Source organism: Oreochromis niloticus, linkage group LG15 (genome assembly GCF_001858045.2).
Source record: "Oreochromis niloticus isolate F11D_XX linkage group LG15, O_niloticus_UMD_NMBU, whole genome shotgun sequence".
Lineage (NCBI taxonomy): Eukaryota > Metazoa > Chordata > Actinopteri > Cichliformes > Cichlidae > Oreochromis > Oreochromis niloticus.
In genome coordinates, this window is record NC_031980.2 from 12462131 (window position 1) to 12479935 (window position 17805).

At 40.3% G+C, this 17805-nt stretch overlaps 1 protein-coding gene across 1 annotated transcript; it reads left to right on the forward strand.

Annotated features, from left to right (window-relative positions):
• The first annotated feature begins 7328 nt into the window (after positions 1-7328).
• Positions 7329-10528, forward strand: LOC109194718 (ubiquitin carboxyl-terminal hydrolase 37). The gene is made up of 14 exons (XM_019345449.2): positions 7329-7403; positions 7520-7574; positions 7674-7805; positions 7951-8064; positions 8188-8253; positions 8354-8485; positions 8578-8701; positions 8787-8938; positions 9044-9143; positions 9276-9352; positions 9528-9636; positions 9736-9793; positions 9961-10118; positions 10209-10528. The coding sequence occupies exons 3-14, from the start codon at positions 7684-7686 to the stop codon at positions 10287-10289; spliced, it is 1293 nt and encodes a 430-aa protein (XP_019200994.1). The 5' UTR covers positions 7329-7403; positions 7520-7574; positions 7674-7683; the 3' UTR covers positions 10290-10528.
• Positions 10529-17805: the final 7277 nt, after the last annotated feature.

Genomic DNA, 17805 nt, shown 5'->3' on the forward strand with positions numbered 1-17805 from the left:
CGGTGAAAAATGAGATCCACATATGAGGACATGTGTTTTACATTTTGATGGAACAGTGGCAGTATGATGTCCTCATAAGTGGATATCAGCCCTTTGTATAACAACATTTTATATTTTGGTCTAGACAACCCAAAATGTAATGTCCACATATATGGACTCCAGGTCCTAGGAGGTTAAAACAAAGTCTACTAGAGATAGTCCTTTTCACGACCAGTGTTTGGCTTGCTCTCTGGGAACAACAAAAAATTAAACAAATAAATTAATAATAAAATAAAATAAAGAAATGATTTATTTATTTATTTATTTTATTAAAATTCAAATAACAACAAAAATAAAAATAACTAATAAAAAAATAATAAAAGTATTCAACTGTGTTTTGTGAAATTTGTAATGAGTCTCAGTTAAGTTGATGTCACAGAAGTTTCTGTCATGATTCGGCTGTGTGGCAGGCAGGAAGTGGACCCAAACGCAAACTCACGGGGACACGGGGATAAACTCAAAAAGCACAGCTTTATTGCTGGAAACACAGATCACAGGTTACAGAAGACTAAACTGGAAAACTAAATATAAAGCGCACCAGGAAACACGGGGGAATCACACACAGCATGAGGGAGAACACGACGCAGAACTGAGGGAGACGCAGACATAAATACACAGAGGGGTAACGAGGGAAGTGGGAGCACGCGGGAACACAGGTGACACTGATAATCATAACAAGACATGGCAGGAGTAAACGCAACACTGACGGGAGACTGTCAAAGTAAAACAGGAAGTACAGAGGTTCAGACAGGAGGAGAGAGAGCACAAGGAGAGCACGGACATAACGGGCAGGGGAAAACATGGAATAAAACACAAGGAGAGACGATGGCTCACAGATACGCAGAGGGACACACAGGGGTAAGAGTCACAAGGGGAAAACACATAAGGAAACAACGTAACAGAGCAACCCAGGAAGCATGGCCTAAATAAGGAACAAAATGCATGAAAACTAAGAATACTGGGCCAATGTGGCCCAGGACCATGACAGTTTCTGAATCAACCATTTAGATTGTTCAACAAACAGATTTACTCAGGTAAAGATGGTAAGCTGGAGCACTGTTACCCTTCTAGTTCAGTTTAAGTTTTTAGACAAATATTCCCTCATTCAGTTGCAGCTTCTGCTTTTAAATAAATTATTTAGCTGCAAGTAGCAAAGTCCAAAAGTGACAACATTTCCACTGCACTCTCTCCAGAAATGGCATATAGAACTTTTGATCAAACTACACATTTATCCTTGGATCATTCACAATCATGTAGGGTGGAAATCTTTAATTGTACTTTTTATTATATACCAATTATTTGCTCCAGAGTCTTATCTTATTCCAGGTAACAAGCCATCGAGTTGTAATGCGCCACCTAATAAAATCATTTCTCAGTGGCTCTTCTGCAACCAATGAGTGGGTGTGTTCTTCCATTGTCACAAGTGTCACGACACGCTCAACATGGTCTGTCCCTACTCGTTACAAAATGTGGAAACGTCAGTGCTATGTCACGGCGCACTATTTGACTATCAGCTCTCATCATTTGATCAAAGGGCGAATTGCATAGTGCCATTATCTTCTGTGTAGTGAATTGCTGGAACCGGCAATCTGAATGCGGCCCAAGCGCCACGTGTCCCTATTGGTCATGTGTGCAGCCCTACATACTGACCTATTGAGCTACTAAACCCCGACCAATCGGTTTTTAGATTTAAGGGGTATGCTAGCCGTCAGCTAACCGCAGCCGTTACTCTATGCATTTTCCCCCGATATTTCATTTCCACCAGTACTATGGGGTATTTGTGAATATCCATGACTGACCCGGACAGGTCGCCAGTTGGTCTTTGGCCAGGGTGATGGCAGTTTCGAGGTTCACCGGCTAGTGACAGCAGACTCACTTCACTGTCCTTGCCGGTAGCCCCTCCACAAATTTCTCTAGCACTACCATTTTCAGCAATCCAGCCTTTCCAAGTGTGGGGCCAGGCTGCAGCCACCTGGTGTAGGCAGAGGACTGGTCCTCCAGCCCCATTTGTCCTCCATGAACGTTGCTGTGATGGTCCTCTGGAGAGGCTGAGGGCAGCCACCTGCAACAACCAGAGGGCCTGTTCCTTCCCCGGCCACCAACACACCTCCGCCAAGCCTTGGAAAACTTCCAGGAAAAGCTCGCTGTTGATTTAAGTCAAAATATATTTGCTGATGTTGAGTGCGTGGATATGCAGAAGGACACCCATTCCATAATACATCATTTCCATAAATAAACAGATTTACTCTTTGGGACGACTCAGGTAAAGATGGTAAGCTGGAGCACTGGCACCCTTCTAGTTCATTTGAAGTTTTTGGACAACTTCTGCAGCAACTGCTCATTTCTGCAAACTAGACCCAACTGTCTACATTTAGCCTTTAAATCAGTTATTTAGATGCAAATAGTCCAAAAGTGACAACAATCCCACTGCACTCTCTAGAAATGACATATACAATTATGCTAATATGTAACCCAGCACCTGATTAGCATCTCCCTGACTAGTGGCAACTTTTGTTCAGATAAGACCTTTGTCCTGGAACAATGATATCACTCCAGGATGAAAACTTTTGTTGTACCACTTACAAGATTTTAAGTTTATGCCTCCTGCTACATGTTGACTGTTTTTAGCTTAGCTTCATCAGCTCCAAAAAGATATTATGTCATGGTTTGCTAAGAGGACTCAAGTACAGGACACACTGAAAGCAGGGTAACAACATTTAATTAACAAAGTCAATATCAATTGAAAACAGCTGAAATAAACTAAAGATTTGTTTGAAGCAAAACTCAGAGAACTGTTAGTCAAAAGCAGGTAAGTAGCTGAGATTTCTTCGACAGTTTCACTTTAAGCTATATAAAGTTTCTGTGAACTTGGCTTTAATATCATCGATTTCCTCGGATACAGTACTGTGCAAAAGTTTTGAGCCAACCTGACTTTCTTTATATTTTTCTCCAATAGGCACACTTCTTTGTAGGCTTTGTTGAGGTCCTTGTACTTGGCTCCTTTCAACAAAATTATTTTTGTTTGCTAAGCCCTTTAACACCAACATGAGTTATTCAAACATAAAAAAGGCACTCAGTTCCATACTTAGCCTTATTCACAACAACTTGGCATAGAACTTTAAATTGTGTCTCTAGGGACTTTGTCTGTCTGTCTGTCTTGCCTGTCAGAGACTCAGAGACCCATCATTGTCATTTCTTTAGTTGAAGTTAACATATAACATAGTTTGAGGACATACAATAGTATTTTGACACCAACAAGGTAGGGGTGGGCGATAGAAACGATATACGATAGAAACGATATAAATTTGGCCAACGATAGAGATTTTGACTATACCGCTCTATCGCGATAGCGCATGTTGATGATGTCATCAAGCTGCGCCTGTTTCGGTCGAAAGCATCGCAGCGGCTACAACCATTATCATCTGCAAATTATGCCGGGCGACAGTCATAGCAAAGAGATGAAGCACTTTTGAAATATGGGGAAAGCCAAAAACTGCGCTTCCTCCACTTCTGTAATATTGATTCATTAATGTTGAATTCTGTCGCAGCTGTTCTATTCCTATGTTGTTGCAGTATATTAATAACTAACCTTGTATTGTGGATGAATAATCTCAGTTGTTCTCCTGACTGAAGTTTGGCCCGTGTATAACATCCTGCTATGCGATTGCATTTGTCCATACAGAATCCCTCACGTTAACTTTTACTGAGTGGAAAAAAAGTTGGTGTTCATCCTCCAGCTTCACTGTGCTAATGTTATGCTAACATAGCTGTGTCGCTAGCAATCACGTAGCACAACATTATACACCAGGTAGTCCAACTTCAGTAACCCTGCAAACGCCACTGCTGTTTAGTTTTCTGTCTTCATTTATGTTGGAAGTGGTAGCAGAGCTGTACGTTTTAATTAGTGTCAAAAATCTCTCAGTCAGAACATGGTATGTCTTGTTTAGGTGGAAACTAGCGAGCTAACTTCCTGTTAACTTGTAACTCCGTTAAATTTAATAAATTCTGTTTTCATGGATGCCTGGACGTTAAACTTAATTGTTACATTTGGTAAAGCAGCAACACTGATGATTTTATTAAAGATGAAAGAATTTAGACCATTTTTAACTCTCAGTATTCGTTTGACTTTGGGACCTGAAGTGTAAGGAGTTTGGGACCCAGATTACTCCGCGAAGCTCCTCACTACGGCAGCCGTAATCCTCTGACAATCCATCAAGCATTGCGGCTTACCAAAGTTGTACTAAAACATTTTTAACAGATTTCTGCACGCCCAAATCGGTTCGAGGTCAGTAAGCACAACCAGAATTCATACATAAGGCACACTCTCGATTTTTGAGAAAAATTAAAGGATTTTAAGTGTGCTTTATAGTGTGGAAAATACGTTATACAGAAGAAAAGAATATATCGTTACCGCACATGCGTCAAATTATATCGCGATATGGATTTTAGGCCATATCGCCCAGCTGTGCAACAATGTGATTCTCAAAGAGCTTGTGGCCTGGTCTGGTTGAGCTGCAGGGAAGGGGTGGTGCAGCAGGCTTGAGGGGCAATGCCAGTAAGGCTGGGACGTGAGCTGCAGCCTCATCCAACCTCTTTTTTTTTTTCCAGGTGCCAAGCTACCCTTCAGTTTCATCCTCCATCCCTAACGATAACTGTAGAGTTGATGGAGGATGAAGACAGCAGAGAGAGCAAAAGAAACAGGTAAGAGCAGACAGGTAGTCAAAGTTAACAAAACTTTAAAGCCAGAGTAGCTTCTGTTTTGAACAGATTTATTGATGATGATTATACATAAATAAGCAGTGTATTATACTGTAATCAGATGTGGATTCTCATTAACCGCTTTAATAGTAAGTATGTGTCACAAATAATATCTTATTAACAGATAGTGAAATAAAATGGTGATGAAGACAGTAACTCCAGAACAAGGGGCGTAGGATTTTGAATTGATACCATAGGTGCATCTACTAAAGTTTGGGGTCAGTTTGAATATCAGTGACCTTGACCTCAAGGTCAAAGGTCAAGTTTTCTGAAAATCTTGTGAATGCTACAACTCGGTGACAGGAAGGAAGTCACCCAGGTTGTTCAAATTTGTACCATAGGTGCATTTACTAGGAGGCTGAAGGGTTGCACTGGGGGCCATCTGTAGAGGTTTAGAGTCAGCAACCTGTCTGTGAACGTGGACAAAACAAAAGAGATGATTGTTGACTTCAGGAGAGCACAAAGAGCTCACTGCCCACTTAACATTAATGGATGCTCTGTGGAGGTCATCAAGAGCACCAAATTCCTTGGTGTCCACCTGGCGGAAAACCTCTCCTGGTCCCTTAACCCCAGCTCCATAACTAAGGAGGCCCAACAGCATCTCTGCTTCCTGCAGAAGTGAAGGAAAGCCCATCTCTCACCATCCATTCTCACCACCTTCTACAGAGGGACTGTCAAGAGCATCCTGAGCAGCTGCATCACTGTCTAGTATGGTAACTGCACCGTGTCAGATCGCAATACCCTACAACTTATAGTGAGAGCACCTGAGAAGATCATTGGAATCCCTCTCCCCTCCATCATGGAAACTTTTAGCACCTGCTCCATCCGCAAAGCCACCAGCATTATGGAGGGCCTCACACACCCCTCACACACACTCTTCACCCTGCTGCCTTCTGGAAAGAGATACCAGAGCATCCTGGCCCTCACTACCAGACTACCAGAACAGTTTCTCCCCCCAAGCCGTCAGACTCCTGAAGACTCAGTGACTGGACTGGCACACACACACATGCACACATGCACACCTTCACACATGTCACTACCAAGCACTTATCTGCAGTATCTCACACTCATACAGACACACACACACACACACACACACACCAAGTTACTTTTGCACAATAATCAGCATTTTGCACGTTTCCATTGCACTGTCTTGTGTTGTTTATTTTTGAAATTTTTGCACATTGCACTTTATGTAGTCCCGAGTTTGTCCGTTATATGTCATATGTAGCACCAGGGTCTTGGAGGAACGCTGTCTCATTTCACTCTGTACTGTACCAGTGTACATGGTTGAAATGACAATAAAAGCCACTTGGCCTGACTTGATCTGTATTTTGTTGGGGTTGCTTGGAGACGAGTGCCATACAGTTCCAATGAGCATACATTCCAAAATATGCAAATTAGCCCCATACCTTATGATGACATATGTTCAGGGTATGAACATTCTATGCTGAAAGCTTAGAAATATACAACCTTTGACAGTTTGTCTTCAGTTGAACTTTTGCACAGCACAGAAGATTTTCACTGCGATCAAATTAGGTTCAAAGATGGTTCAAATTGGGTTCAAACATTTTTTTCTCAGAAAGGTAAGTTTGAAGAGACTTGCAGCACATGTCTCTGAATATTTTCGTAAGGTAAATAAGCACTTTTGAAGCTTTTAATGGAGCTTTATGGATGATTTCTGTAAAACTGAATTTTGAACCAAATGAAGGATTTTGTATTTCGTACCATAAACTTTAAAACTCAAATTAAGGCATGAAGAAATTGTTTTTATTTTATTTAAACATATTCATAGACATCCACTTCATCAGCTGACTAAATTGATAAAAAATCTAAAATAATACCAAATTTTCTAACTGGACACTTTTCATGTAGAGCCTCTCTTGGTATGTTTGTTTTATGCCATTACTGATGTTGGTTTCTTGTTTCTAAACAGAAATCAAAAAACCAAAACGTGGCAGAGAAGGAAATTCCTTCTACGTCTCAGCACAGGTAAAGAAATGCGTGACTCCTTAATCTAATGTTGCTGGAGATATTTATAGCAGTGGTTTGTGTGAGCTGTTTTATTTCCCTTTATTGTTATTTTTCTTCCGCCTTGTGTGTTTATATCATTTTTACTACTTCTAGTTTGTCTATTATTTATATCCATTCAGAGATTAGTTGAAAATATAGAGTGTAAATGTACAAAATACATGATTTTGTTCATTTGGGTATTCCATAACAGTTATCAATTTTCATTTGCAATATCCAGGATGTACTCCTTGTTAAAAATTTCCACTTTGAAAATAACATTTACACTTTTGTCCTCATCAGCGTCCCTGAGGCTTCTGTTGCTGCCACACCACCTAACCATGAAAATGGTAACAAGAAGAGGAAGAAAAGAAAATGGAGACACTTCTTCTGCTGTTTCTCGGTTTGCTTTTACAGAAAACATATGAAATGCACATTCTCCTTAAAATGTACTTGTTAGTTTTAAGTGACTTTACTTTTTTAATAACACTATGTTTGTTCGTTCTCTACAGGAAACTGACAGCGATACAGAGGCAGAGCCCACCACTGTAAAGCCACAAAAAAAGTCTCGCTGGTCTATTTTCAAATTCTGGAAGGTATGTTTTATGGAAAGAGTCACTGTCATCAAGCATTTACTCATCACAATGAAATGGGAGAAATTAAGAGCAATGAAGCACATGGCTATGTCCTGTCTTTTGGTTTCCTTCTACAGAGAAAAGGCAGGTTGCTCCTGAAACAACAGTGGAACCTGATAAAAAGAGTGACAAGTGAGGGAAACTTTCATCTTCTCACTTTAAAGCAAAATTCTTTTGGGATCCTTCTGGTTGCAGATTTGATACTTAACATCCTTTTGTATATTTTTGCAGATTAAAGAACATGCAGCATGACTGTACACCTGCCGAGTCAGCACCGTACAGTTCAGAGGACTCAGTACAGGTCATTTGGCCCCAAGCAGGACAACCAGAATGCCCCGAGGACAAAACTACAGACAATCCCAGGTAAGTGCTTTTCATATTTTGGCGGATCGCTGATCAAAATAAGCATTAGATGGTTGAATGCTGTTCTCCAGAGAGACAATGTTTGTTTGTTGTCTTGTTGTGCTTGCTATGCATCCCTGACTCCTTTCTTCTTTCTGCATCCAAGTTCCCACCAGGTTAAAAACACCACTGAAAATGGTGAGCCATCAGACCTGAGTTGGGACACTTTGATTATGGACTTTCTGGCACAAGAGCACGTACGGGAGCAGCTGTTTAACATGTAAGAGAAAAACATCCTCCAAAATGTTTAAACTTCAAAGCTCATGCATACATGCACATACACTGCTTAGCGTCTTGACATCTTTCCTAATTGTGTGTTCTTGTTTTTACCTTTTTGCAATAGTCTAGTGAAACATTTCAACAATGGGAAAATAACGGAAAATCAAATTCAGACTGTGGACCGCTTCGGGTGAGTACACGTGGTGCACAAAGACCAAAGCTCACTTTGTCAAAGTGGAGAAAATGACTTATTTTACACTGATACTGTAAACTTTGTGTTTGTGTGGCAGGTTTCCAAACATTGCAAACACCTGCTACATGAACTCCTGCCTGCAGAGCCTCCTCAACACTGAGGAGTTCATTAGAGACATCAGCTGTCAGGAGATTTTGTGGAGAGCAGTGCCAGAAGCTCGGCTCTTAAGGTGCGCTACGTCAACCTTCTACTTTCTTCAAAAACCCGAAGAACAAAGATATCTAACACCAGAAATGTCTGTTTACCCTTTCCTTTTTACAGAAGGCTCATTGACATCAGGGACTGTCATAATTCAAGAGATTATGGCCTTAAAAAACACCGCCTAAAATCTTTTAAGGAGGCATTCAGCAAACACGTTCCTGAATACAAAGGCAGTGCACAGAAAGTACGTCAGCAATTTGGACGTTTCGTTTTTTGCTTTACCTTCTAATGTTTATGTTCTGTTTTAAATCTCTGTGTTTTTCTTTCAGGATGCTCATGAGTTCCTAACCTTTTTCCTCAATGAGGTCAAAAGCCTTTCACCTCACCTGAAGAGGAAAGCAGCTCTCCTGGGCCGAAGTTATACCTGCCCAGTAGAAGATCATCATGTTTTCAAAATGGAAAACATGAGGACATGCAAGAGGTAAGCCTGTCTTTCAGAAACACAGGGCTGATTGCAACATTTTCATATACCTCTTTTCCACCTACCCGATCGTTACTTTAACTACGTTACTCCTTAAATGTGTAGCTGCGGTCACCAATCATCACACCAAGAGGAATTCACTAGCTTGTCTCTTGACCTGGTTCCAGAGGGGTCTGTTGAGGACATGTTAGAGACATACTTGAAGGTAAGATCACAAATTCCAGTGGAGTTGTAGTATCACTGATCTTAACACACCTTTCTTGTTAGTGTTTGTGTGTGTGTGCATATGTTGTGATTTTTCTAACATAAAGCCTGTCTTCTCTGTGCTGTTGTTCAGGAACAAAAAATTGAATTTCTCTGTTATTGTGGAGGGACGACCTCGGAAGTGAAGCCGTCTTTTGATACACTGCCAAGGTGAGTAAGGTCACATCAGAATTGAGCGACTGACCTGATTTCCAAACTGTGGCGCAGTAAACATCACAGTTTTTTAAGACAACACTTGAGCAGTCATTTTCCCCCATCTTCTGTTTGTGTTTGACACTCATTCTTCTTATTTTGTTCCTTGGGTTTTTTTTTCCTTTTCTGCCAGAGTTCTCATCTTGCACCTGAAGAGGTTTGGCTTCACAAAAACCAACAAGCTTCAGAAGGTGCATGACCCCGTCTGGCTGCAGAGGGACTTGGTGGTGTCATCCAAACAGGTAAAAACAGACTGCAGAACATCTCAGAGAATCAGCTTAATTATCGCACTGATGTGAGACTTTATGAAACTAACACTCTTTGGATTTGTTCCTTCTCAGGGTGGTGGCTGTTACAGTCTTGTCAGCATCATCAGTCATTATGGAGGCACAGAATCAGGTAAAACAACTGACTTGTTACAAACAGAAAATGATTTAACAGAACTTGCTACTTTTCAGTGAAGGACTCACACACAAAAGCTTTTGATGTTCTAAGAAGCACTAAGTCCAAATCATGAATCAGTTGACTTTTAGAAGTTGGATTCATTTGTCTTAATGTGATCTCAGGACACTACATCTGTAATTCCGTGCATCCTGAGGCGAGTCCGCAGGCTACATCAGATCCTTGGCTCACCTATGATGATGCACGGGTGCTCCACACAACTGGATCTGCAGTTTTTGAGGAACAGCAGCACTCTGCCTACATCCTGTTTTACAAGAGAAACGTAAGAAGACACAGCAGCTCATCCTGAATTGAGATCATTTTTAAATGTCCTATTACCTCGTTAATCAGTTTTGTCTTCATTCTAAAACAGGATGTGGAAGCAAGTTACAGCCATCATCATGCTGAGAAGGAACAACCGTCGTCTCAGACCGCAGGTAAGTATTGCCCTTAGGAGGAAGGGTCCACCCAGAGAGCCTGGTTCCTCCCAAGATTTCTTCCTCCAGGAGGGAGTTTTTTCTTGCCACCGTCGCCCTACATTCACCGGTCTCATCAGCAGAGACATTGTTAACCTTCTAAGACCTGGACTCTTTCATGGCATGCATTTTTAATTTCTCTGTGCCATTTTGGGTTGATTGGGACCTGATGAATGTAAAAACAAAGAATTACCTGATTTTTATTTCGGTGAAAAATGAGATCCACATATGAGGACATTTGTTTTACATTTTGATGGAACAGTGGCAGTATGATGTCCTCATAAGTGGATATCAGCCCTTTGTATAACAACATTTTATATTTTGGTCTAGACAACCCAAAATGTAATGCCCACATATATGGACTCCAGGTCCTAGGAGGTTAAAACAAAGTCTACTAGAGATAGTCCTTTTCACGACCAGTGTTTGGCTTGCTCTCTGGGAACAACAAAAAATTAAACAAATAAATTAATAATAAAATAAAATAAAGAAATGATTTTATTTATTTTATTTTATTAAAATTCAAATAACAACAAAAACAAAAATAACTAATAAAAAATAATAAAAGTATTCAACTGTGTTTTGTGAAATTTGTTATGAGTCTCAGTTAAGTTGATGTCACAGAAGTTTCTGAATCAACCATTTAGATTGTTCAACAAACAGATTTACTCAGGTAAAGATGGTAAGCTGGAGCACTGTTACCCGTCTAGTTCAGTTTAAGTTTTTAGACAAATATTCCCTCATTCAGTTGGAGCTTCTGCTTTTAAATACATTATTTAGCTGCAAATGTTTAGCTGCAAGTAGCAAAGTCCAAAAGTGACAACATTTCCACTGCACTCTCTCCAGAAATGGCATATAGAACTTTTGATCAAATTAGACATTTATCCTTGGATCATTGACAACCTTGTAGTGTGAAAATCTTTAATTGTACGTTTTATAACATTTTAACAAGTTACTGTCTCCTGCTGCATGTTTCCTGTTTTGGCTGAACTTCATCAGCTCAAAAACCCCACTGTCCTGTGGTTTACTAAAAGAACTGATGTACAGGACACACTGAAAGCAGGTTTACAACGTTTAATTAATAAAGTCAAGATCAGTTAACAACAGCTGAACTAAAGATTTACTTTTTCTCATCGATAAAATGGTCCGATGAGGTCCATGCCAATGTGCTCAAATAGGACCTCCATTAAGGGCAGTAAGGGGCATAAAAGCACTTTTGGAATGGCCAGCTGGTTCACCAGCTGACACCACTGGACGCACACCATCGACACACATCCAAACAGATTCCTGGCTTGTGAAATCAGGCAATTATTGGTTCCAGTCTTATCTTATTAGTGATGGGATTTACGGCTCTTTTTAGAGAACCGGATCTTTCGGCTCGACTCACTAAAAAGATCCGGATCTTTTGGCTCCCAACCAGCTCTTCAGGTTGTTTTGTTGCTTTAATTAATTTATTATTAACAACAATATAAAATTATGCACAAAAGGAATTACTAATGTAAAAAAAAAACAACCTGTGGCTTTATTTATATGTTTATATATAAAAATATACGGTGGCCCCTAGAGACAAAGCATGTACAAACTCCAAAGCATGTACAAACTCCAAAACACATTTCTAGTGTTCACAACTTCCAAAACAGAGCTACCTAAATCACTTAAATTACACAATTGAAAGCATATGTGTATTGTTTGTGTACTTATACACAGGCACACATATATATTCAAATAATTAAAAAAAAATGTTCATTTACGTGTTACTACCACACACCAAATCCGGTCGTTGGTACTTCCTGGCTTGTGTAGCCACTAGGTAACAAAAGCTTAACACTGCGCCTAGCATCCTGGAGCACTTCTGTTGTGTTTTGTACGTGTTTTGGAGTTTGTACTTGCTTCAGAGTTTTTACGTGTTTTGGAGTTTGTACGTGCTTCAGAGTTTGTATGTGCTATGGAGTTTTTACGTGTTTTGGAGTTTTTACGTGCTTTGGGGTTTGTACGTGCTTTGGAGTTTGTACGTGCTTTGGAGTTTGTACGTGTTTTGGAGTTTTCACGTGCTTTGGAGTTTTTACGTGCTTTGGAGTTTTCACGTGCTTTGGAGTTTTTACGTGCTTTGGGATTTGTACGTGCTTCGGAGTTTGTACGTGCTTCGGTGTTTGTACGTGCTATGGAGTTTTTACGTGTTTTGGAGTTTTTACGTGCTTTGGTGTTTTTACGTGCTTCGGAGTTTGTACGTGCTATGGAGTTTTTACGTGTTTTGGAGTTTTTACGTGCTTCGGAATTTGTGCGTGCTTTGGAGTTTTTACGCGTTTTGGGGTTTGTACGTGCTTCGGAGTTTGTACGTGCTATGGAGTTTTTACATGTTTTGGAGTTTGTACGTGTTTTACGTGTTTTGGAGTTTTTACGTGCTTTGGGGTTTGTACGTGCTTCGGAGTTTGTACGTGCTATGGAGTTTTTACATGTTTTGGAGTTTGTGCGTGCTTCGGAGTTTGTGCGTGCTTTGGAGTTTGTGCGTGCTTTGGAGTTTTTACGTGTTTTGGAGTTTTTACGTGCTTCTGAGTTTGTACGTGTTTTGGAGTTTTTACGTGTTTTGGAGTTTTTACGTGCTTCGGAGTTTGTACTAGGGTGACCAACCGTCCTCTTTTCCCTGGACATGTCCACTGGATGAAGTCATCCCCGAATTGGTGCTTTGTGAGCGCTTGTTCTGCGCTCACAGACGGGACAGACGGTGCACAGCAACGCACCTAATGATGTTTAAAAGATCCCAAAGCGCAAGTGCATCATTTCAGATGAAATGCAAAAGAAATTACCCTCTTACCGGCCCAGTACTGGTAATTTTTCTTATGCAGATGAGGCATTATGAGGCAGATTACCATTATTTAATTCCAGAGGCTTTTAAATTATTTATTTATTTATTTTTTTGCGCTTGTTGACTTGTAAAACCCATATAACATTTTTCGTCCACACGTAAACGGCGTTTCAAATCACCGAAAACTGAGATTTTGTTAAAACTCCTGCCAGGTTGGAGATTTTCGAAAACTTAGTTTTTGTGTTTACGTGTGGACGAGGAATACGGAGTTTGTCACGCAATGTCAAAGGTATGTGCCTTTTTTCACGCTCTACGCCACGTTATTGTTTACATGAGATGAATTGCAGAATGGCAGATCGAGACAAAATACTGTTAATCTATCTTCAGTTTTTACAAACTTACATATACACACGCAGTTACTGTCCCTCCATTTAGAAAGCCAGAGGCATCACGGTGTGATTATTTTACGTGTAGTTGTTTTTTTCCTGTGTAATAATATTCAACATTGCTATCAACACATTTTTCAAAAAATCCCTCTCTGTGCAAAATGGGTTCAAAAACATAAACAACTGTGGGATACTGTTTGTCCGTGATTTGGACAGAGGGAACCAATCGTGGCAGGATCAGCCTGATATTATTTGTATCCCGCTGTAACTTTACTGTATAAAGAGCTAACATCTCCAAAATGTCAGGAATAGTTAGTCATTACAACAAGTGTTTGTGAACTAAAAATCAAGAATGTGGGATACTGTTTGTCCGTGATTTGGAGAGCCCAGCGCGTGCTCCCGATGCAGGGCAAATTAATTCTGTCAGAGACGCTGCAGCTAAAGTCAAGATATGCTTTACCATATTTTCTAGTCTTTGGCGATGCTTCATTCATCCTCTGCTTTGCATTTTGAGCCCTGTCGAAAACCTGTCCTGTCCAGTACTCTTGTACTGTTCAGTTTGTACTGGTGCCCATTCCTGCCACTGTGCAATATCCCATCGCCCCTCCCCCCCCTTGTCACATTCCTATTTAAGATTTTCTTTATTTAATCAGTGTGTACATATATTTATATATACATATATGTTTAGTCAATTAACTGAAAATTTCTTTTTTTCCTTTTACTACATCTTATTAATATTTTGCTCTTTACTATTTTTCTATTTGTTTTTTATTATTTTATTTTATTATTTTTTTTCCTACTGTACAATTCTGCTGAGTGACTGTCTTCTGCTCGTCAAATACATTTCATTGCAATGTTGACCCTGTGCTAACTTGCATATGACAAATAAAACTGAAAACTGAAACTGAATTAAGCTAGCAGTGTCTAGGCGGGGTTTTTTCTTTCTTTTCTTTTTTTTATTAATTCAGCCACCCGCCAAGTGTCCTCTGTTTTGAAAAACAAAATATGGTCACCCTAGTTTGTACGTGCTTCGGAGTTTTTACGTGCTATGGAGTTTTTACGTGTTTTGGCGTTTTTACGTGCTTCGGAGTTTGTACGTGCTTTGTCTCTAGGGGCCACCATAAATATACTTTTATTTATTCACTCCACATAAAATGTAATAAATAAATCATATAATACAAACACCAACCATTTACATTTCAACTTTTAACTATTTAAATTTTCAGCTTTTTCCTTTTAAACAAATTTAAAGTGAAACAACACAAAACACTGCAAACCACAATACAATTAAGTATAAACATGAAAAAATATGAAAACAAAAAGAAGATGCACATTCTCTGTCATATGGGCCTGCATGAATAAACGTTCTGAAGCCTTTATCATCCGCAACTGAAAATAGTTGTGGATGATCACTATACCTTTCTAATGTGACGTTGTTGTCCCTGACTCTCTTTCTGAGTGTTGCCAATAGGGCTGGGTATCGTCACTGATTTCTAGAATCGATTCAATTCCGATTCACAAGGTCCCGAATCGATTCGATTTAATTCGATTCGATTCAATTTGATTTGAATCTGGGAAATTTTGACAGTCAGAAATATTATAATTCAGATCAGTACATTTACATATTTTTGTATCAATAAAAAGGAAGCTGACACACGCAAGACTTTATCAAAGGTGTAAGCGTCACAGCAGATGCCTTTGTGTCAAAGTAGCTGAAGATAAAACACAGAAAAACATGAAGGTGGTTTTCCTGGCCTGGGATTTTATAAAAAAATATTCTGCAGTACATCAAAAACAAAAGAAAACCATTAATCAACATATGAACGTTACCTCTGACGTTACAGCGGTTTAATTAGAGACACGGCTAAGCGTTTTTCATTTTGCATAATTTTAAAAAGTTTAAATTGGTTCAGTATTGAACAGCAGAAATTAGGTTTTCTTTTCGGAAGAATGTAAAAGGGAAAAAAAACAGCGGCCGACAGCGCTGTAAACAACAGTAGACTTGTGCGTAACAAGCAAGCGAATAATGCAGAAGACAGATTTTTAGACGGGAAACTGTTCTCGAAGCACAGAGAGAGAGAGAGAGAGAGAGAGAGAGCTGTGCATCGTGGTGGAAGCAAAACAGTAAAAGTCAGAGTGAATTCATGACGATGTTTATGTGAAGTGTAGTTTGGATCTTCTTTTGCTGCTGGTTCGGTCAATATTGTTTGGAGAGAGAGAAAACTTAACAGCTTTAGAATCAGCGCAAAAAGGGCGTGAACACAAAGCGCGGACCCGCTGACAGATCAGAATCAGCGAGCTGTCGGCTTTCAGCCCCGACTGTGAGGAAGGCGACACCTCACTGATTCTGATCCGCGGGTCGCGCTGTGTGTTTACGTCTTTGTGCAGAATCCGTGTTCCTGCTCTCATTTACTGTCTTAGCTGTTTGGTGGTTGTTGAAATTTTGTGAGATTTCACCAGAGATTCTGGCGTTTCGGGCAAAATAAATTTATATTAAAAAATCGATTCAGGATTTTAATGAATCAATTTTACGTTATCCAAACCAGAATCAATTTTAATCGATAAATCAATTATAAAAACCCACCCCTAGTTGCCAACTCCTCAGTAAGGAAAATCGCTATTGGCTGTCCTAAAAGTCGCTAGAAGTCGCTAAATGACGTCATCACCTAATTTGCATAATTGGTCATGCTAATGTAATTGTAACCCACGTTGTTGAAGAGAGAAATAACAACGTGGAACGAGACATAAAGTGAGTAAAGCACGTCCTAAATTCATTTAGAATTTATTTAGAACTACAAATTAAATTTCTTTTAGCAATTATTGTTTTTTTTAATGTCACAATTCCAACCCTGCACCTTTATCCGGCAAAAGTGACCCGAAATAGGCACTCTGGTGGAGTTACTTTGTGTGTGCGTGTGTGTGTGTTTATAAGTAGTTTTAAACCTTGTGATCCACAAAACAGCATAACAGTAAAAGAACTGACTCCGTTACAGTCAGTGCGGGAGCAGCGGCTTCGCTCATGCGCGATTTGCCGTTTGGACGCATAGGTGTGAACATCTCCTGCCCTGATAGCAGCTGGGGGAGGACTACCCTCCGCCTGTGAGTGCTTTGGCATGGGTGAGGTGCCCACGGCAGTACCGCTGCTTGTTGAGAGTAAGGGCAATACGCGCTTTCACGTCAAAAAGTCGTCATAAATAAGTCTCCAGTAAGACCAGAAAAAGTCGCCAGATTTGTCGCTAGTCGCTTTTTAGAAAAAAAGTCGCTAAGGGGGTCTGAAAACTCGCTAAATATAGCGACAAAGTCGCTAAGTTGGCAACACTGCTCTTTCTCTCTCTTTCCCTCCCGCTCTGTTCCTGTGCTACTGCAAGTGTAACTACTGCCCCTCCCCCCTCTGCCCAGCGCAAAGCACAAGGCTCGCGTGCGGAGTGAAGCGGAAAAAAAGTGCGAGAGTGAGGGTGAGAGAAAGGAAAAAAAAAAAAAAAAAAAAAAAAAAAGCCTGAGTCGGCTCGCGTCGTTCACTTCAAAGATCCGGCTCTAAGAGCCGTTTCGTTCGCAACCGACACATCACTATATCTTATTCCAGGTGACCAGCCATCGAGTTGTAATGAGCCACCTAAAAAAATCATTTCTCAGTGGCTCTTCTGTGACCAACACAGAAGCTGTGTCCCAAAACGTCGGCTGCATCCTCCGGAGGCCGCATTTGAAGGCCGATTACGTCACAGCCAGGCGACGAAGGCTGTCCCAATTCGTCGACTCCTTCAAATGCGGCCAACAAATGCGTCCTTCATTTCCCCGAATTTGAAGGATGGGTCCGGTGTGTCCTTCGTGGCCCACCATATCCCAGAATTCATAGCGCGGCCCAGCCAAATTTCAGCTGCCAACAATGGCGGCCGCTACTAAGTTTTAAAATTACTCTTATTAATCTTTCTGGGTCACAAAATAAACTTTTAACATATTTTCAGGCGAGAATGTGGGTGTGAAACTGTAAACTTTAAATATCTGCTCGGTTTATCAAGACATCGTATATTTGCAAAAGTGTGCCGACGTTTTCGGAGACGTCTGTTACCCACCCGCTCGATAGCAATCCGGGGGGTTCAATGGTCACACAGCCGGCGAGAGCAGCGGACTCCCGGCTTCATCATTTTCAGACCCCCGCTCTTTCGCTACTCAGGTTAAACATGATATATAAGTCACTCGGATAACTTAAAAATTTAATTGTTTGCCTTTTTCGGTGTTTTATTTGTTCCGGAGTAAATCGGTTTGGCTGAGATCAAAGTTATTAGATTATTAGATATTATATATATATTA

Excerpts from the sequence above, each read along its gene's own strand:
- LOC109194718 (XM_019345449.2), top strand. The coding sequence starts at position 7,684 with ATGCAGCATGACTGTACACCTGCCGAGTCAGCACCGTACAGTTCAGAG. Across the intron at positions 8,486-8,577 it reads CCAGAAGCTCGGCTCTTAAG|AAGGCTCATTGACATCAGGG; the intron begins GTGCGCTACGTC and ends TCCTTTTTACAG. Across the intron at positions 9,794-9,960 it reads TTATGGAGGCACAGAATCAG|GACACTACATCTGTAATTCC; the intron begins GTAAAACAACTG and ends ATGTGATCTCAG.